The 22,326-nt window shown below is 44.5% G+C and overlaps 1 protein-coding gene across 2 annotated transcripts in view; it reads right to left on the bottom strand.

The window, feature by feature from the left end:
• gpm6bb (glycoprotein M6Bb) overlaps nucleotides 1–20,623 on the bottom strand; it is a 39,390-nt gene extending 18,767 nt beyond the window's left edge. The window contains exon 1 of one of the 2 annotated variants that reach the window (XM_063213298.1): nucleotides 20,416–20,623. In XM_063213298.1, coding sequence (XP_063069368.1) covers nucleotides 20,416–20,419 — 4 coding nt within the window. In that variant the 5' untranslated portion in view covers nucleotides 20,420–20,623. The remainder of the gene's footprint in view (nucleotides 1–20,415) is intronic. The other variant, XM_063213299.1, reaches the window with a different exon arrangement.
• Between the last annotated feature and the right edge of the window lie 1,703 nt (nucleotides 20,624–22,326).

Below are 22,326 nucleotides of genomic sequence, written 5' to 3'. Positions count from 1 at the left end.
GTGTGTGTGTGTGTGTGTGTGTGTGTGTGTGTGTGTGTGTGTGTGTGTGTGTGTGTGTGTGTGTGTGTGTGTGTGTGTGTGTGCGAGGATGGGGATGGGGGAAATAGAGATAGGGGTAGAGACAAATAGAGAGGTGGTTGAAGAGGGGGAGAAAGTGAAAGTGAAAGTTTGTGTGTGTGAGAGAGAGATGCTGAGAACGAGAGATAGGATAGAGAGAGGGAAAAGGGGGAGGTAGAAGAGGGCTGTGGAGGCGTGCTGATGGGACTGTGGGGTTTCAGTGGGAAGCTGTGGGGTAGTGCATTGGGGTGGTGGGAATGGTGGAGCTGTGTCGTAGGATAGTGCATTGTGGTAGTGCAGTGTGGTGGTGGAGCAGGGCAGTGGGGATGGTGGAGCAAGGCAGTGGGATCGGGGGGCAGTGTAGGGGTGTAGTGGTGTAGTGGTGTAGTGGTGTAATGCAGTGTGGTGGTGGGGCAGTGTAGTAGTGTTGTGGTGTAGTGCAGTGGGGTGGAGCAGTGTAGTAGTGCATGGTGGTGGAGCAGTGTAGTGGGGTAGTGGGGTAGTGGTGTAGTGGGGATGGTGGAGCTGTGTAGTGGTGTAATGCAGTGTGGTGGTGGGGCAGTGTAGTAGTGTTGTGGTGTAGTGGTATAGTGGGGTAGTGGTGTAGTGGGGATGGTGGAGCTGTGTAGTGGTGTAGTGTGTAGCGCAGTGGGGTGGTGGGGCAGTGTAGAGGTGTAGTGTGTAGTGCAGTGGGGTGGAGCAGTGTAGTGGTGTAGTGGTGTAGTGCAGTGTGGTGGTGGGGCAGTGTAGTGGTGTAGTGTGTAGTGCAGTGTGGTGGTGAGGCAGTGTAGTGGTGTAGTGCAGTGTGGTGGTGGGGCAGTGTAGTGGTGTAGTGTGTAGTGCAGTGGGGTGGAGCAGTGTAGTGGTGCATTGTGGTGGAGCAATGTAGTGGTGTAGTGGGGGTGGTGGATCTGTGTAGAGGTGTAATGTGTAGTGCAGTGGGATGGAGGGGCAGTGTAGAGGTGTAGTGGGGTAGTGAAGCAGTGGGGTAGTGGAATGGGGTGGTGGGGCAGTGTAGTGGAATGGTGGAGCTGTGTAGTGGGAAGCAGTATGGGTGGGGGGGTAGTGTTGTGGAGGTGAGGGGCAGTGGGGTGGTGGGGTAGTGTAGTGGGGGTGGGGGGGGGGAGCAGTGGGGTGGGGGGGGGTAGTGTTGTGGAGGTGGGGGGCAGTGGGGTGGTGGGGTAGTGTAGTGGGGGTGGGGGGCACTGGGGTGGTGCGGTAGTGTAGTGGGGGTGGGGGGGAGCAGTGGGGTGGGTGGGGGGGTAGTGTTGTGGAGGTGGGGGGCAGTGTTGTGGGAAGCAGTGGGGTGGTGAGGGAGTGGAGTGGGGGTGGTGGGTGGGGGGGCAGTGTTGTGGGAAGCAGTGGGGGCTTCTCACGGATGTGAAACCACAGACAGGACTAAAGCAGCAGGGAGTGGGCCCCGAGGCTTAAACCATCCCCACACTCATAAACACTCACACGCACACGCACACGCTCTCTCTCTCTCTCTCTCTCTCTCTCTCTCTCTCGCTCTGTTTCTCTCTCTCTCTCTCTCTCTCTCTCTCTCTCTCTCTCTCTCTCTCTCTCTCTCTCTCTCTCTCTCTCTCGCACACACACACACACACACACACACACACACACACACACACACACACACACACACACACACACACACACACACACACACACACACACACACACACACACACACACTGTTTCCTCTACAACAGAATCAAGCTAAAAATGAAAGGTGACAAACACCAACAAAAAAACTAGAACTGGTGTCTCTTTTCAGTATTTCCTACCACAGTACTACTACAGTATGATGAAGACCACACTCTAAGAAGAACAAGGAGTAATTACCATGCGCAAGTCAAGAGCCCCAACATTTTGGGTTTTGGATGCACCACCAAAACCGAGGTCTTGTCTACAGATAAGTGGTATATAAGGGGACAAACAAATTCTAGGTTGTTTCGTCCGGAGGCGGTATTACGTGCCTACGTCACAATAGCTTGTTGCAGACGACGTTTGATTCGTCGCCATGACAACCGTCCATACCGTCCCTAATCTTAACCCTAAACCTAACCTTAACCCTAAACCTAATCCTAACCTTAAATCGCTTGTTTGAAACTAGTGAGTCCCAGTGCAGTGCCCACTGCAGTTCGGCAACGAGGACGCGCATCACTAGTGACGTAGGCATGTCCGGACGAAGCACCCTAGTTTTTGTGAGTCCCGGTACATAAGATTGAGTATTTTTGAGTAAAAAATGTTTCTGTCTATCTCATCCCCCATGGCATTACATGATGGCATTATGGCCTCCTCACTAGGCCAGTGAAGACGTACCATCAGTCTTCGTCTTCGTTCATGATAGGTGGGAGAAGGAAGATGCTTACGACAGACATTTTGTTGTCCAGAGTTTTTTTTTTCTTTTGAAGTTGCTTGTGCTCATTTGTCATTAGTCAAATATCAACTGCAAATATCCCTTCACTTCAGGACACATGTCAGAATACAGAACCATTCAAAAATGTTGGAGGGTTCTTGCATTTCTTTGCATGATTCACTCAAGTTTGCTTCCGGGATGTTCTCGGTCATTTACAGTAGGGCCACATTTTTCTCATTATTGTATCATATTGTTTCCTGGCTGGATTACCGACTCAACAGTCTTCATAAAAGAACAACAAAAGGGATTTTAAGTGTGACGTGCCGACTCCTCACTTTGAAATCTATAGTCAGCTTTTCTCCTGCATCTCTTCCTAGGTTGTGCATCTTCACCTTCAACCACATTTTTCTCATTGCTCTGAACTTTTATTTTGAACCCCTTAAGACACTACCCCTGTTATAAATTAGCTGTTACCAGAATGGAAATGATCAAGTTGTGATGCATTACTAAAGGCTCTGTGTGCTGTCACAGTGGTGTGGTACTATGGTAGCACTGTAAAGTTTATTCAGTGACTATTAAACATTCAAAAAATGATGGGATGTTGTCTAGTAGTAAGGGGCTTCATACTCCTGCAGAAGGGCAAGAGCTCACACACATAGCAAACTTGTTGCTGCCCCCAGGCAGCACCACAGGGCCTATTCAAACAGCCTCCTATAGGAATCCAGCGTCCATGTCATGTCATGCCTACAGTCTGGAGGGTGATGGAGCACAGTAGAATGCAGGGGAGTGGCTCTGGGGGGTGGGGGTGGGTTGGTCATTATGCCGGTAGACGTGGCCTGAATAGCCAGTAAGCGCTCGGTCAGCCGTGAAGACTCGCGGACTGTCTGCCCTATACAGAGAAGGCTGTTCTCATGGGCATCGCTTAGCCTATGGCAGGGCCCAGGGTGTCAATCTCAAATTCACTCACAGTGGGCCAAAATCTAACTCTGGGGTGAAGTTGCGGGCCGAATTCAATGTTTATTCAAAAATGCACTGAAATTGTGCATACATGTTAATTATTGAAGCAATGTAGATAACACATTCCTGTTATACTGATACCATCGTCTACCTCTACGTGCTAGCATGTGCTGTTACACTAGTGTGGGCCCACTCATAATTCTTGTGATGCACAAAATGTTGTGTTCCAAGTAATATTTTCTATATATTTAATCGAGTATGTGCGCCAACTGTGATACATTTCAAAGATCTCGTTGGCCATATAAAATTGCTCCGCGGGCCAAATATAGCCCCCGGGCCTGAGTTTGACATCCCTGGCTTAGCCTATGATAGATAGATGAAATGGGAAAAAAAGTGAGAGATAGGTGGAAAGAAAAAGCAAGAAAGCAAAAAAAAGAGAGGGAGCGATTCCAAAATCTTGGGGAAGGAGATGTCATCAAGAAAACGCAAGGAAGAGAGGAATGAAAAAGCCAACATGGCCAGCACTAGGGCCACTGCTGCGGATCCAAAGTTCATCCAAGGTTTAGTAGTGAATGCGCTTGGAAGGAGCTCTCCTTAGGACCCTGAGAGAGAACCTGAGAGACATTGTGTTCCCCGTGTTCCCTTGAAGAGAAAGACGGCTGATTGCATAACAAGGTCCATGTAAAATGCTAACTGAAGCAGGTTGATTCAAGTTAGAAGATAGTCACAACACTTAGTTGCCAACTCTTGCTCTGAGAACTTTAAAGGTCTCTTAAAGGTAAACTTTGTAATATTTGCTTTACTTTACTATTTATTTCTGGAATTCATGCTGCCCATTCACAAATGCTACCTTTTTCATCAATATTTACCACCACCATCAAATTCCAAGTATTCCTTATGACTGGGGAAATTGCACTTTTCATACGTCAAAAGGGTGACCTTCTCCATTGTCCGCCATTTCGAATTTCTAGATATATACATTTTTAGCTGCAAAACTTGCTGTACTTTTGTCATACTAATAAATATTCATGTATTACTTAGTACATTTTCATGAACAGATCAAATTTGGAAGTAGGCAGTACAGTAGACACCATAGGTGCAATACAGTGGGGCGCATAGGTGCAATAGCCTACCTACTCTGGCCACCATCCCACACAGTGCACCTTTAAGTAAATATGCACATATTCAACACATAATGTAGTGTGGATCATGTGCCGTCACTAACACCATTATCATCAGACAGACACAGTACAATGTAGCCTACTGTTATGTGCTGTGCCCTCATCATGTGGTAGGCTACATGACCTTAGCTGTCGTCATGACGTCAATATTCCAGCTAGGTCAATGCATATGTCCACTGCACTGACCCAGATTATCATTTCAATACGCATACTTTACATTCCTGATATTTTATTGATTTTCACACAATTCAGACACGGTTCAGTAGTCGGATGTGTCTGTTGACCTGCTTGACCAAAAACCAAAAGGATGACATTCTTCGCATGGTGATAACAGAAATACTGGAGGCAGGGTTGCCGACAGGAACGGACAAGGGGGCAGTTGTCCCGGGCCCAGGAAGAGAGGGGGCCCATAATTGGTTGCTCATTACATTGTCTGTACTGGGTTGGGGGGCCCTTTCGGATTACTTTGTCCTGGGCCCAGCCAAAGCTGTCAGCGGCCCTGACTGTAGGTGCCAAATCAATGTGCTCCAGATGAATGTGAAGAGGACTGTACATGACTTTGTCCTCTGGCTTGATAGAAAATGATACAGCTACTCTACTCTATAAAAGCAGATCCCACAAGCATGTATGGAGCAACAGGGTATACGTTTAAACACTTTAGGTTTTCTTTTGCCTTAATACATGTAAAAGTTTTTATCTTTTTTATAGGTAAAAGATTAAAAAAACTACAGTGTTTAAGTTAAACAGTTAGACATAATGAACCTAATACATAGGGTATATGTTCAACAGGTACTAAAACTAGTTCAAAATTCAAAGCAATACTTGGCCCAGCCGGGGCTCAATAGGCTGGGCACTGCACTGGCGCACCGGCAACCGGGTTCGATTCCGGCCTGAGGTCATTGGCCGAGCCTTCCCCATCTCTCTCCCCACTCGTTTCCTGTCACCTCTCTAACTGTCCTATCATAAATGAAGATACAACCCCCTTTTTTAAAAAAAATCAAAGCAATACTTTAGTGCAGTGGTTCCCAACCTATGGGTCGGGACCCAACTTATGGGTCGCCAAAGATCCACAGGGGGTCGCGGAGCCCTCTTGATTTTAAGGGGATTCATTTTGAAATGTAAGTTATATAGCCCATGTTGAATAAATGACCTAGCATTTAACTAATATATGCATAGAAGCAACAAAATCTAAATGCTACATTAAACATTAATTCTATATTTGACCGAAGATAAGTTGAGGCATGAATTAACTAAATGAGTTTTCGCAGGAAAAAGAGGATATCTTGTGACTCCGTCTCTTGTGGGCGCTCGCGCGGTTGGGTCACCAAAGCTTACAATAGTAAAAACATGGGTCCCTTGAGAAAAAGGTTGGGAAACACTGCTTTAGTGAACTCTACTACCAATAATAACTTGGTCAGTCATTCTTTTAAGTGGACATAACAGACATCTGACAAGTGACACAGTGGGACACCTTTAGGAGACTATAGCATTCTCTTGCTGACAATCAGATTGGGCGTCCATTAAGAAAGAGTGGATTGGCCCATGGGTGGCCACCTTGTCCATTTGGGCAAATGACCATGCTGAGAGAAAGAGAAACCTAGAGAGATTTACAGTGATAGGACAGTTCCTCTTCCTACAGCGTGTCACATGAAGAAGAAAGTGGGCAGAAACAAGGCTAGCATACCTCTGCTCTGCCCATGCAAACAACACACAATTTAGGCTTTGAGATATTTGTTATGTCTCCAAACGCGGAGTGTTGTTCTCAGCTGACTAAAGATAGCTGAGTTATTTACTTGTCTGGGTCTCTGTGACACACGTTCCAGATTTCTACATTCCGCTTGAAACATCAGACAGGGTACAGCTCTGTTGGAAAGCTATAATATTTTCATGTAATAAAATATAAATGAGAGCATTGATTGGCCAATGAATTCTCAGAAACCTGAACAGCAGATGCCTCCAAGTATTATTCCATACACGTTTCCTACTCCTCAATTTTGTCACTTTCTACATTGTATCCAGCTTTCTCACTAAGATCTTTAACATTTTCAGATTCCTGTACAGAGGAAGCCATGTCTAATATAGTCATAGGTAGAGAGCAAACTGAACAACTGGCATGCAATGCACAGAAATCCATCTGCATTTTTTTTGTTACAGAGGTCAATAGTATTTATACTGGATTTCAATGGAAATTATACTTGTGGCTTCTTGATTTGATTTCAGGGGCACATCATTCGGTAAAATGCTACATGAGGGCTTTGTTCAGATTTAAGACGAGCCCTCTAATTGCTAGTGTTTTAACCACGTAATCTCCACCATGTCTGACTCAGCACTCCTATAATTGCATGTTTGCATTGCACTCGCTTCCAGACTGGAAACAAAACTCCATGCTTGGGGCTCACGAGAAGTTTGCGCCACATGGCCCGCCGTTTCACTGCACATGTGATTTCACACTCTCCAAGTGCTTTGGCACCTCTGCGGAGACTCCGCTCCTGGCTGAGATGAGACCATAAAGAAGGACGAGGAAGAGGATAGGCGACAAGACAGAACCACAGATGCTTCATATTATGTGGCTTCCTGCTTCATGATGGAAAGTGCCATGAGACTGCGACGGAGGTGAAGAAGCTTTGTTTGTGATGGAAGATGAAAAGGCTTTTTCACTGACCAAATCATTTAAGGACACTACAGTTGATCACTGTTACACTATAAGCTAATTGCTAATCACTTCACCACATGCTTGTGTTGTAAGCCACATTCGTTGTCATGGAACATTCTAGGATCCAGAATGTTAGATTCTTCACTGAAATTCTTGACTCTAAACCTCATGTCAAGGAGGGCATTTAACCTTCCATATCATGGTTTGGCACTGAGGCCTTTCACCTCATTGTGGTGAATCACATTTATCAAATACCACTCGCAGCAAAAAAAGGACCAAGGTTGAGGGATGAATGTTTTCCAACATGGTTGATTGTGTCTATGCTCTACTTTTACTGAGGCATGAGAAGAATCCATATGATTGTAGTACTTTTATGATACTCGGCCTGACCAATAAAATCTGACCTTATACAAAAGTCTAAAAGAAAAAACAACACTTTGACAAAGCCACAGACACATTTCTCACATCAGCATTCTGTATGAAGTGACTTAACATGCAAACGGGGAGAGTTTGGGATCGGTGCCAGATCCGAGCCAGACACATCTTTAGCTCAACAGCCAGCTGGAAGCACACCTCCATGCAAATGAGCGCTGGAGAGAGATTTTCCACTCCACAGGTGGCTACAGCAATGGTATTCTTGCTTTTTCAATAAACTGCAATATTTTTCCCTCAAATTTCAGCCTGTTATCTCGACAGTTTATTTCCATAAAAGGGTAGGGGAGCTAAAAAGATTTGTTAATCCAGTCGATTTATGCAGTACGGCTGGCCCTAGACATTTTTGTAAACACTTTGCTGTAGATTTATCTTTCCGGTCATCAGCAACAGAGGCAATCCACCAACAGTAGCATTAAATCTGTGCTTAGAGATCCTTGAAGACACCATCAAGCCAACAGAAGCTTTTCGTTTTTATACCACCAGCACTTGTATTAACATTATTTGTCCAAGTCAAGCATACCACTATGCTAAATTTGATATTACACACAACACAGTCATCCTCCCTCCAAGTGATCCCCAAAAAACTCCCAGCACGGCGTAATTTGAGTGGGATCTCTCAAATGTCGAGTGAATGTCTTCTAAGAGGCCTTGAACTGTGTTAAAACAATGGGAAGCTGAATAGTTAAAAAGGTTTATGCCTTTATGGTTCTGACCCCTGTGTAGAGGCTTCTCCCTAGACTAGACTTAAAGCCATGCTGGGAAAAGCAGCCTAGGGAATGATAATTCACAGCAGACTCTGCCATCAACACACTTCATAGACCAGTGTTGCCAGATTGGGTGGTTTCCCATCCAATTGGGCTGCATAGGATGGCCGTCTGTGGGTAAAAAGGACATTTGGGTGGGGTTTCAGCAGTTTTATGGGCCAAAGAAATCAATTGAATTTAGTTCAAATTGGGCAGGATTTAGTGCTTCCAGGTGGGATTTGAGCATTTTATGGGTTGGAAATCATCAGTCTCATCTGGCAACCCTGCATAAGACTTCTATGCAAGTTTCTAAATGAACACCAGCCAACTGACCAAATGCTGGTGAAATGTCAATTTCACTGGTAGACCAACACCAAGACCAACTGACTGAGTATGTGTTTGGCTAGTAAGATTAACATCTTCTAGCCATTTGGGCTGGTGTTGGAAAAAAAGTAAATTTAGGGCCCTGCTTCATAAGACTTCTATGTGATAAGTCTCCGACATGACCTTCAGAGAGTGTGCATGGACAAACTCCGCTGGCCATGTCAGTCAGTGGCTTATGCCTCTTTCCCACTGCCATTTTTCTGGTAGGCCTACAGCTCGACATAGCCATGTAGTGAAGGGGAGTAGAGTTGCCCAGCTGGGACTCGAACCCAGACCTTCTGGGGTAGTAAACTGGGGCTCTGACCGCCACACCAAAGAGCCACCACTTTTTGCTTTTCGATAGGGCACGACACAGCTCAATCAAAGAGCAAAAACTGGCGGCCGAGTCGCGCTGTGTCGAGCTGTAGGCCCACCAGAAAACCGGCAGTGCAAAAGAGCCATTAGTTAGCCTTCCCTCAGAAATAACATTGTAGGATCTTAATTAATGTAACTTTGCCGTTGGCATACTCATACACAAACTTGACACTGTTGTTCAGTCATATGAATAGCACTGAGAACTCGAGAACACAACTGTGTCGTCGGGTTCATGAATATGCATGACCATTAACAGCTGCGCCGCTGAATTCATTATAAACAAGGTTAAATTGAATGGCTCGCTTCTACATTGTTTGGCTGTGTGAACGCGAAGGAGCTGGGTTTTTCTCGGGATACCCCCAAGAGAATGACACCAGGACTCACGTCTAGTGGCATGTGCATGGGGAGTTAACATGCACATTTCATTTTATCGAAAGGTTACCAGAACGAAGGCTAATGCCAGACTCTATGGCATGATGTGTGTGTACTCTACTTAACCCTGTGCTAATTTACTAAAAAAAACGATTTAGCATCTGCACTTGTTGTTCTGTATATTTCCTGTGCACTTTGTATCTGCTAGTGATGTTGGCTATGATTATGTCCTCGATTGTAAGTCGCTTTGGTTAAAAATCGTCTGCCAAATGCAATGTAATGGAGGAGGTGAATATGAGGAGGGGAAGTTTTTTGTTTCATTTCCGGTCACCGGTCAACTTTAACTGAAATAAATGAACTAAATCCAAAACAATCAAGTCATAATGACCTTTACTACAATGTCTGCTACCCAGCTGCCTTTACTCTAAGGACAGAAGTCTTCTGAGATGGGAGGTGATCTAAACATGAACATCTGTCTGACTCTGCATGCTTTCTTCTACGTCAGTAGTTCTCAACCTTTTTTGAACAAATGCCCCTTGGACTTCATCATAAGCCTCCAAACGCCCCCTTGACTTTATCTCAAGCCTACCAAATATTAAAAAATATGACTGGACTAATGCCCCCAATGGCAACTAAGCACCAACTCCCCCCTCTCAACTGTTGCCTTCTCAATGCCCCCCTAGGGCTCCCCAACACCCCCGTTGAGAAACACTATTCTACATACTGCTGCTGGAGTGAGGTCCAATCAAATCTCCTTCTCCTGATCCCTAACCCTTAACCCTCTGCTCTGCCACACACAAGTGTAAGTGAGAGTGTCCAGCTTAGTGGGCCGAGACTAGCAGAGACACAAAAGGCATCCTGACTCTGGCTGGCAGCAGCATCCAGTGGGCCGTGTAGGCCCTGTAGCTTTCCCATGACCACAGGTTCACACGGCCGGCTCCAGCTGCAGTGTGCGACCTCTCTTCTCTTCTCTCTTTCAGCTGATGCCTCAGCAGCTCCTTTGTGTTCCCGACTCCACCAGTGCTGCCAAACTCTCACCCCTGACCCATCCCCCTACCCCCCACACCCTAGCCCACCCCCAAAAAAAGTTTTGTAGTCTACCCTAGGCCGTCTGTCTTTCACCTCCAACCCAACACCACCACCACCACAGCAGCAGTCTGTCCCACCACCACCACCACCACCACCACCACCACCACCACCACGTCTCCTTTAGCATGCTGAGAGAACTCTGTGGGCTCTGCACACAAAAGAGAAGTGACAATGCATCCTCGGCGCCATGGCAACGGAGGGGCCGACCGACTACTACGGCCAGTCTCCCCCACTCGCCCCNCGCCCCCCCCAGTCATCAGTGGCACACATTCCATATCTCAAAGATGATGCATGGCGATTTGAGGGAAGGGTCCCATTTGAACTTGGCTTTCTACTCACATCACAATGAGCCAAAGGTAAACACGCCTACCACGTAGCAGTGTAGTTAACAAGAACTTTAAAGTGTGAAGTCATGAAGGATGATCTTGTAAGCGAGAGCACAACCGTGCTCCTAATAGAAATCAAGGCTATTCTAAGTTTCTGTCCAATCTTATTTCTTCCAAATGTGCAAGAGTCAGACAGTCCGCTCTGAGCCCTGCCCTAAATTTATCTTGATTTTTTGGCCCTGACACTGATCGCTGTAATGTAGCCTGCAGCTATGGTTATTCCCATTAAGATAGATCACCATCCCTCACGTTGTATTAGGGACTAATGCTAATCTTCCATGCAATGTGCTCGGGTTTCTGAGCGCTGAAATGGCAAATGACTGAAGATGAGCATTCTGTGTGCTTTTGACCTTTACGTTGTTGGGGTTGTGAATATTTTCCCATTTCCAAAATCAGAACGCAATACAGTATATGCAAAGAAGATTTTTTTTCCCGGCTGCTTCCTCTTTAAAAGAGCAAAACTACTATTCTGGTGTTTTTCAGGAATGGAGAAAATAGTTTGGGCTTGACCACAAAATTTGAATCCGCTAATGAAGAACAGTAGAGGGAAAGACTGAATCACTCTCTGGCTTGACCATGCAGGGCGAACCATGAGACATAGGCTATAGCATGGTGTTGCAGAGCTCTCGACTGCCTCTCAACTGGCTAACATAACACATCAGGTCCATGTTGCTCTAACTCGAATGTAATTTGGTGTCAGCTGTGGCTTTGCAACTAGTTTTGACCAGTCATTTATTTTAATTGACAATAGATCAGTTATAGATCAATTGTTATAACGGTTTATGAGATGTACAGTAGTACAGTAGTATCTAGAGTAACATATATTAACCTCTTTTGCGCAGAGCCTATGTTATAACCCTACTGTCACCAAAATTGTAACAGCTATGACTTAACCTGTTACTTAAGACACTCTGCATTGTCGTAGCAATGTTGTTATGATGTAGTTGAGTTTTTTCAGCAAATAGTGAATAGGCCCGCCGGCAACCCCATCTGCACTGAGTGGCTACAGTACGCGTAAATACAGTCATGGCTAAATGGGGTTTCTGACACTGTTGCTTTCCTTGATGTAAATTCTGTATTGTTGTTAGGGTTTCCACATCACAAATTCCAGCAGTTCTCGGGTCGAGGCCTCATAAGTCTGTTGAGGGCCCGCCATACTTGAAATAGCTAACTAACAAGTGTGGCTTCAACCACAACATATGGCCTGTACTACTGTAAACATACTGTAGCTGTATAGAAGGTAACAGATGAACTTGAAAAAATGTCCAGAGTGGTGAGAGAGGCAACTGGATGACTCATGAAGGCAATGTAATGGTCTTTGGCAAGTTTACCAAGAACCCCCATTTTCCCACAATCTCTCATTTAAATGACCAACACAGAAGGATTAAGTGATCACATACCCCATACTCCTGAGAGTGATGGGAAATCTGGTCTTTTTTTTTGTTTTTCACCCAGCAATCTCCGTCCATTCCCAAGAAGTCGGAGTTGCACATTTTCTCCCCCGACACACTGACTATTGGGTTTCCTGCAGCTGTCACTTCATCCATGGAGAAGCTCAGCTATGCCAGAAATCCTCATCTGTTGGCCTCATTCACTTTTATGCCTGTTATGCTGCCATGCACGTCTCCAAGGTTGACAAACTAGCACAAGAGACATTTTTTAAGTGAGAATTACCACAAAATACAACAAAAAAAGTGCAAAAGTTTGTCCAATCAGAGGAGAGCATTGTGACCATGATCAGGGGTGCCGACAGAGGGGGGGATAAAGGGGACAGTTGTCCCGGGCCCAGGGAGAGGGCGCCAGAATTGGGTCCTCATTAGAGTATATCTACTGGGATGAGGGGCCCATTCAGAGGACTTTGTCTTGGGCCCGGCCAAAGCTGCCAGCGGCCCTGACCATGATGATCAATAGCCTAGGAAAACAAATTCCACAGTCACATGCATTTGAATCACCATGACCTGAACCAACAGCCTCGCGAAGATGAATCACGAACCGTGCCGTGAAGAATTCCCCAGACGGGCACAAACCGCTGAAAGATCTCCACAGCAGAGGGAAGATTAGTGAAGGCATTTTAAGGGGCCGCGTGTGTGTTAAAATGACACATCTGGCGGATGTTTGAATCCTCTCAAGGTTTATGATGTTTTGGTGTCTCGAGTAACAACAGTCATGTGTTTGTGTAGATGCATGCATGCATCTGAAAAACGTTTCCTTGCTATCTTAAGACAAGGAACATGTACAAATGAGTCTTTAATGCAAAAAAATCTCGAAGTTCAAAAACCTAACAGCCCCTCAAAGAGTTAAGCATTTATTCAGCAAGTTAATGCTCTTTCAGTGTCTCGCTGGGGATACTCGTCTGCTTTTGTCTTCCCCCTCAGCAGAAGAGGCAGCAGTAGCAACACGGCGGCAGTGGCTACAGATGAACTGGGCACAAAGGGCTATCTGTGAAGTGCTGAATGTGTTCCACGGGCACGTTGCCAAGAGCCGCGTCCTACTGATTTCTTTTAAAGCAACTTTGAGCCTACACTCTCCCAGTACAGAGGCAGCCTAATCATAATAGCATACATTTACACAATGACACATGACGTGCAGTCCTATACATAAACACATATCTTCTCCCTCTTCAATCCCTTTAAAGATGTCTCACTGTTCAGTCATTTTCTGCTCCAAAACAAAGCCCTCAGTAATGCAATTGGAGAGGAATTAGTTCAGAGCAAAGCAAATCAGGCATGGAAACTAGTGAGAGTCTGCTGGTTTAATATGGCACAGAGAATGAGCTATGCAGGCATCAAACTGGTACAAAATTGGAGCAATCTGTTCATAGATTCCACGTGAAAATAAAATGAGTAATGTTTATAGCAATAAGAGAATAACATTTCTTATTACTAATAATAACACTTTTCTTGACATTAATAGGATATTTTCTTGTTTTTCAACTGTGCAGATCAATTGACTTCATGGGTGTGGTGTAGCCCCTTAATGCACGCCGTACCTCCTGAGGCACGCTGTAATAGACATTGAAAGTTAACTACTATAGTACTACACTACTATCACAGTGCAAGGGGCCTTTAGTAATACATTACGACTTGGTCATTGCCATGCTGGTAACAGCTAATTTATAATGCCGTGTCTTAAGGGGTTAAAAAGCCACAGAGACCAAGTGAAGCCAAGCGAAGCCTCAGAAATGGTCCTCCACTTCCTCATCCCCCCCAGCTGATGAGCTACAGTCATTTGGACATGGCCATGGACACGGCCAGCGCCTGACGCTGAAGAAGGCCTAGGCCGAAATGTCTGTCTGTCATGCTAACCCACTAGAATAAAATACTAGAATTACACCCGAGAGTGCGGCTTTTCTACTAAATATGAACTTTGCTGTTCGCTCAAACCCGAAGACCTTGTGAAAAACAGTTGGGAGTTGAGAGCACTTTCTGAGAAAAAAAACAAAAAAAACAAAAACAAAACATGACCATGGACACGTTTCCCATCTCTGTGCCACGTCCAGTTGAGTTCTCATAAACAGGGACGGATCATGACTCCATGGCCCCCTGGGCCAGACAGCAAGAAAGGGCCCCCTCCAGATGTTAGAGACCCTATATCGTTTGGCATTCAGGTGTTTTCCCCCTGAAAATATGTGAAAATAGAGTTGCTAAAAGTGTGATTTTACACAACATGAGAATGGAAATTTAGAGGATTTAGCTTCAGGGCCCTCTGAACTCTTGGGCCCCTGGGCCTGGGCCCGGTAGTTCCCTGCAGTAATCCATCCTTGCTCATAAACGCTGCATGGCCCCTGGAAAACAATGCAAGCTCATGACGTCCATCCAGTGTATCACTCATGAGGATGATAATGGATGAGCTGTTATGTCTGTCAACATCCCACGACCTTGTTTCGTAGATATAATAGGGTCAATCTAGGAAGCAAGATTGATTTTACTCGTCGATGACGGCTCTCCACTTTTCATCCAGAACAAGTGTGAAGCAGTAAATGGACTTTCAGTCTGATGGACAAAATGTGTGCTGCTCATTGATGTAGCCTACATTACTATACAGTTTCATAGAGTATAGAATTGTGCTTAGTGACAACACATATCCATTTGTGGACTGTTAAGTGGCCTGTTCCATTTGCTCACGAAAACAGACACAAAAACAAAGCAAAACAAAACAAACTCACTCAAATATAGTGCCTACAGTCTTATGTGTATATAACATAATATGGCTCAATCAACTTAAATATACTTCAGTCCTCTGAAGACAACAGTATGTCGATGAAACAGCTTTTTTTTCAATTTTCAAATTTCTTGAACGATCAAATTGAGACTGACACCATTTATATAGGAATGCAAGATGAGTTGTTTGGATTGGCTATTTCCCAATAGGGACAAAATATATGGATTGGGTATTGACATGACTAAGCGTATGACCTCAAAGGAAAGTCACTAATGACTAGTATAATGATAATAACAGTACCATCCCTGTGCTTAAAACAGGATGCTGTATGTAAATAATACGGAATACCATGAGAAGACTGTAAACTGACCAGCTTAACCTTCCCCCCATAAAGCCCATTGGGAAACTCCAACTCCCATTGTCATTGTGACACAGCACTCCACAGCACACAAGTGATCACTGCACACTGCACACAACGAAATTGCATGTATGCCTCCCCCCCTTGCATAATGTGCATGCTACTACATTTACAAAAATAATCATGTCAGCACCCATTCCATACCATGGAAGGGTATAGGATATTCTTGGAGGGAAAGAGTAAAGCATGTGGATGCGCATTGCCATCTTAGCTGGCTCTGCACAACATCACTGCTCCACAGCATCACACTTGACGGTCAATTACAGGCCATGTGCTGTTCATAACTTTTTGAGTTACCCTGCAGACAGACAAACAAACAAACAGACAAACAGACAGATAGACAAAACAAACAGACAGACAGACAAACCAACGCGACCGAAAACATAACCTCCTTGGCGGTGGTAAAAATGCCATGCACAGTTTGTATGCTTGGTGAGGACCTATGAGGATCTATGTAGCCTGTTGCATTTCGAAGCTGACAATGTGTAGAGTAACACAAAGGTGTGTGTAACACAAAGTCTACATCATTTATTAGCAAGGGCATGTTCAGAGGTGCTACCATTCATTGCTCCGCTTTCCGTCTACGTCCCTTCATCAAGCAATGTGATAGACAGTTACAGCCTAACAAGGGTGCCCTCTAGTAAACAGGCAGGCTACACCCCCACCCCCACCCTAAAACCCTGCCAGCCATTGCCCATTCCTCTGCCAGCCCCTCGCTTGTCCCCCTGCCATTGGGCCCATCAGCCCCCACCCCACCCGTAGGCTCCCCAACCATGGGCCTCTCAATGGCCCTTTTAATGAAAGTGAGGGGAATTGGCCATGCTTGAGCAGACATTCCCACTAAAAAGGAACTCCCATTCCAATAATTTCATATCACAATTAACAATGTCCCTCTTTGTCAGTGCAGGCACTTATTAAGCTCGACAAAATAACCAAGAGGCTGCTGCTTCACAACAGACTCCCCAGTAAAAGTTGCCACCGTGCCAGTTCACTGGGAGATAGACATTGAAGAAGAATACAGAAAAGGTGTGAAGAAGTATGAGAGAAAAGAGAGAGAGAGAGGCAGATGTATACCGACAACCAAGCTGTGAAGGAGCTGAAGAGGACTTGTGAAGTGTGGGAAGAGACAGACAGAGAGAATGGACAAGAGGGTGCCTAAAGCGGTCTATATTCAACTGGCATCCCCAACAGGGATCAGATGCCGTGTGACTGGGCCGGCTCCATTCAGACCTCCTGCTTCTGCTTTTGAAGAGAACACAGAAGTAGGAATGCCCTGGTTCTAAAAGCAATACATGAAACTTACTGACCGCATCCTAAAATTAGACAAATGTCGGTAAGCTAACAATTCGTGTGCGATTTGAAACACCAGATGGTGTGTGTGTGTGTGTGTGTATGAATATATACATAAATACAAGTATAGAGAAGTAGTTAAGTCTTAGCGGGCCATTGATCCTTGCCCAACATCTGCTCTTGGGACAATGACCTTTTGCTCATATCACCAGTTTCTGTAGAGTCATTATCTCATGAAGTGTTTTTACAAAGTGTGTGCATCAAGGACACAGTCCTCCTCACGGTTGTATTTCCCCTCAGGATCTTTCCTTTCTCTGCTGAAGGCCTGAAGTGACACAATGTTGAAGGAGAGGATTGTGCACATCACAGGAAAAGGTGCAGGACGAAGGCCAACTGTAGTCTTCAAAGTGAAATCCTTTTTGTTGTCTTTTATTATTTCATGGCTCCAGCCATGAAATAATAAAAGACAACAAAAAGGATGTTAAGTGTGCAGAGTGTGGACTTCTGACTTTGAAAACAAACACTTTGACACAATGTATACTCACTGGAACAAAAACATGTGCTGCCTTACTTGCGCTGTTTATTCTTGTTGTGCAACACTTGATTAGGTGATTGGGGATTGATTGATTTAACATGAAAATCCAGATAACTCAAATGACAAATGTCAGTCAACCAACATGAACACCATCGTTAGTCTGAGCAGCGGTGCACAAAAGGGAAAACATTCCCGAGACAAGCTTTGGCAGATCTACTCTAACATGCAGATTGGCTAATGAAATAATACAAACAGTTCCTAGTTGTTTGACCTTTTAGACTTACAAATCATTTGGATTTGTGAACCAGATCATCTGCTCTCAATGTTTCCAAATGAAAAATATTTCCATGACTTTTTTCCATGGCCTACAACAGTGATAAACTTTTCAGTGATTGGAGACAGGGATGAACAATACCTTCCAGAAACAGATGAATGCTGTGTGAGAGAGAAACAAAAACCTGAAAACGGACTGTAAACATGGAGAAAGGTATTTTGAGATGAAGAGTTCCAGGGTTTCCATCAGGAAAAACAATTTCCCCTTTTCCAGTTGTCAAGGTCTGGGTTTAAGTCAGCATAGCACAACTATTCACAGTTCTGCCCTTAATTTTCTGAATTTGATTACCTCAACTCTTATAGTCACAAGACAGCCCTAAAACCTCTACTGGTATATGATTCAATTGCATCTCTAAGAGGGAAACTGACACGCTTGTAATTGTTCCTGCTATGCCTAAACCCAAAAAGAGTATTTTTGGAAGGAGTGAACCAAGGACTTTTCAACAATCAAACACAGTTTCTGGGTTGACAAGAGATTTAACAAGCTTGTTAAATGAAACATGTATAATGCGAGTTGTGGTATTGGAGTCTGTAATTCATTGTCACAAACCACATCTCCGTGTAGTATAATTTATGGCAGGGAAGCCAGGGGAAGGACGGGGCAGGACAGAGCTCAGTGATGCTTACAGAAATCCCTGATGCTTACTGAGTGAGTGGGCAAAGATCCAAAACTGAAGCCACACTTAATTCTTCAGAAACATATACATGTATTTGGATTTGGTCTGGCTTCATAGTGAGTCACAGTCAACCCATATTTTCCATCCATGTTGCTGGGTGGAAATGGGTCATCCACATCTGGGCCAATTGAACCGATCAATTCATGCAGCCAAAGACCATTAAGGCTTGTTATGGGTCATTGCTAAACAGCAGCAACAGTTTGCATGCATGCATGCGGCATTCGCAAATTGCTACAAGGCATCCTGTCTAAACTTGGATCCACCACCCCATGACACACACACACACACACACACAACAACCCTGCCGTAATTTAAAACAGAATGCTGAGGCACTATTTTCCACCCAACATAAAAGGAGGGCGTCGAACTACATGCTTGTATTGGTTATTGGGTTAACGCTCAGGCCTTTCAACAATACCACCATCAAGTGGATCGTAACTCAACAGAATGAAAACACGCACACTTAGTAATAGTAATCGCAAAGATGAAAAATTCAAGCTCAAAAGGCAACCGAAGATGAAAATTAAGTTATCTTGTTATTTGTTTATTTTACTGAATGGTTCTTTTTGGGTGTGTGCAGTAGATAGTGATCAATTGAGACACAACTGTGCATCGTTACACATTGGTCCACACAGACATACATACATGTATTTTTCTGACCACAGACTCTACTCTATGTGTCTCTTCACTGCTTAAACACAGCACTACATAAGCCCACTGAACTTGCCCAAAGAAGAATTGAGGAGCATATGAAGAGCACAATGGCACCACTGTGGGGACCACCACTAGAGGACCGATGAATACTCTGAGACATACTCGCACACTGAACGTATTCTAGCCCTATGTCAGCTACAACCAACCATTTACACTTTAAACACCACAGACAAAGTGTAGGCTATGCTTCAGTGCAATACCCCCAACGACTGGACGCAATACAGAAGACAGCACAATATCACATGAAACACACAATTAGGCCTACATTCAATCATAGGACAACGGCACGATTCAAAACTCAGGAATAAACATCTACTATACACTGTACTGCTGAACACTGAAAAAAACAAGTGTGTGTTGTGTCAGGCCAGGTGGAGGGAGCGGGAGTCGGGACAGAGGTTCCCTTCCATGTGAACCCTGGCCTGTCCCATCTGGCTACCAGGCTGTGAGTTCCTCAAAGCCCATAAGTCTACTGGGAACATTCAAGAAGTGATGATGAACACCCGTGGCATCAGCCTCCTTGTTCCTCACGGGCATCCGAGGGCTGGGAATAGGCTACAGATGGGTAGCACTTGGACTTGGGCTGGACGGACCTCATCAATTCACTCACCACACAAGATGCACGCAATACGTCTGAGGCTTTTTTTAATTTATTTTTTATTTTTTGTACACTTGCAACACTCAGAGCAAAGTGAGGAGGTTGTGAGTGAGTTTAAATAGTCAACTGAAGAAACATGTTTCAAATTAAATTGTCTGCCTTTTAAACACCCGCCTGTAACTCTGCAAAATGTGTTGCTTTGTTTGTTTGTTTGTTTGTTTGTTTGTTTGTTTGTTATTATTATTAAAGACAATCAAGCCAAGCAGTGCGCCAGCAAATGGAAATAAAGTGTTTTTAAAAAGCAAGCCAATCACCAGCATAAGGCTGCATGAACGAAATGACATAGTCCAAACGTAATGTTAATGCAAGAAGTACTTCATCAAACATAGCCTACACACACGCAAGTCCTCCACGAACTGACCTTTACGCCTACTGGGGTAAGGAAGGCAGCAGGGTTGCCGTCTGACAGTAGCAGGTAAATCCCTTTAGATTTAGCTCTAATCGCGTTGTCTTACACTCGTCATGGCGCTTCGAAACGAAACCGGGTCAGATAAAAATAAACTTTGCAGAAAAGTTGCAGACATTTGTGAAAGATGTCAGGCCAAACATACAGAGTCTCGTAAATAATTCCGCCAAAATATCACAGAGGCAGACGCACAAACAATTGACAAACAATTTAGAACGGCTAATCGGAAAGTATGATTGCTGACCACACTTACCCATTGCGCGTCTCTCCGGAACGTTCCCAAGTTGTGTACAAGTTGTATAAAATGTGATCCACGCTCAGCGTACGGTGATGATGAGTCCAGGGATGCACAGCGGACACTAGACTACTAGACCACAAAGTTGTTGCGCCTTGTCCCGTTTGGAGATGGGTGGGTGACGTCACTGGGTATTACTCCCGGTAGGATGGGGCACTTTCGACACTCGCTCCGTGTTAAAGCTAGGGAAACGAAAGTGTGATTGACAATCAGCACAGGATACTTTAAGCCTAAGCGCGCATCCTGTGAGAATACACGTTTTCCGGTGCAGATAACGTCAGAAAACAGGACAATTTTGAATGGCCCATAAAGAGAAGTCGAATGGACATAGCAACTACAGCAGTGCGCACCTTTCAAGCAGCCTAGGCTATATCTACATCTGAATACCAAATGTTGCAATTTTTGATCATGGTCACACAGCATGTTAGTCAGAGCAGTATATAGCCTACTCTATAAAATGCTGGTCCTACACTGAAAGAGTTTCCTATGCAAATCCCAGGAGAAAGGGATTTTGTTAGGTCAACATTTGACTGATTTTCAATTCTGAAGTACAGTAGGCCTATGTCAAAGTAATAACCTAATACAGCATCCCCTGATAACTATAGAATAATAACAAGGATATCATATCTAGCCACCAGACCCTCACAAAACTAGGAGAAGTTCAACCATCAGCCATTAAACCCCTTTTGGAGACACTCCAAAGCTGTGAATAGATTATTTCTTGCTTTCAGTTGGGCCAGACATTATGTTTTTGGATGAATGGCGTCCAAATGTTGTATATAATGAAACTGAAACAGAAATGTTATCATAAACTGACCTATATATTGAATTATTTCTTTCCCAGATATAATTCAATAACCTACCTTACAAATATACTTAATCTGATACAGTTTAAGTTGACATCTTTCAATCTATCCATTTGGTTGGTTTCATATAGGCTATGCTACCATATGTTATGTTCCTTTGAGCTTTGGAATAGTACTGTAGGAAATACATTATATTGTAGCCTACATGTGGATTGATCCAGAGACGTAGGTAGGCTAGGGTATAATCAGGCCAGGGTTTAGTTTGGAGTGCGGTGTGGTGCCGGTGGGAAGGCTGGATCCTGCGAGGGGGATATTTGAGCAGACCCAGGACGTAGCCATGGAGATGTGGACAGCTCATTTTAATTAGACCCACACTCACACAGACACAGAAACAAGTAGCCGGACAGAAAATCAAACATACGTGTGTTACTTTTGTGGACTTGTGAACACCAGTATTTCTCACACATAACATAATAAAGAAGAAAGTGGACACGCATGTGTCAGAAGTGAATCATGGCGTAGAGAAAGCTTTTTTGTCCTGATGTTATTGTTGTGGTTGCACTGCTCGTCAATCCCCTTCACGTGCCACAGTATAAAACACTGGAACAGATACAAGCAACTGAGAATAATAAGGATTCAGCAGAAGCCAAATGTAGAAAAATATGTATTATAGTAGAACAGTAAACTGTTTATGACACAACTGCGTGCCACGAACGGAGTGCAATTCAGCACAGTCGTGCTTTAAACCAAATGGAGGCCAGTTTAATTGGCATGCTGATCACTGCTCCATGCTGAAAAGAGCCAGCTAAAACCAACTTTCCATTGTGGCAGGACTTTTCTCTCTCCACAAGTAGGTGGTCTTTGGAGTGGCTGCCTGCGTGCAAACAGTGGCTGGATGGATCACAGCGTTGTGTTTCTCAAATTCAGTTTTTTTTCCCTCGCATGCAGGGACCCAAGATCCTGCTTGTGCATTTCTTTGCGTGTGTGGTGTACACAGAAGATTGCTGACCCTTCCCCTTGCAGTGTTTATCCACTGTTCTCTATACTGACATGTTACATCTTT

The sequence above is a fragment of the Engraulis encrasicolus genome, chromosome 13 (assembly GCF_034702125.1).
Source record: "Engraulis encrasicolus isolate BLACKSEA-1 chromosome 13, IST_EnEncr_1.0, whole genome shotgun sequence".
Lineage (NCBI taxonomy): Eukaryota > Metazoa > Chordata > Actinopteri > Clupeiformes > Engraulidae > Engraulis > Engraulis encrasicolus.
The sequence above is the reverse complement of the archived record's forward strand: the minus strand, read 5'-3'. Positions and strand labels throughout refer to the sequence as shown.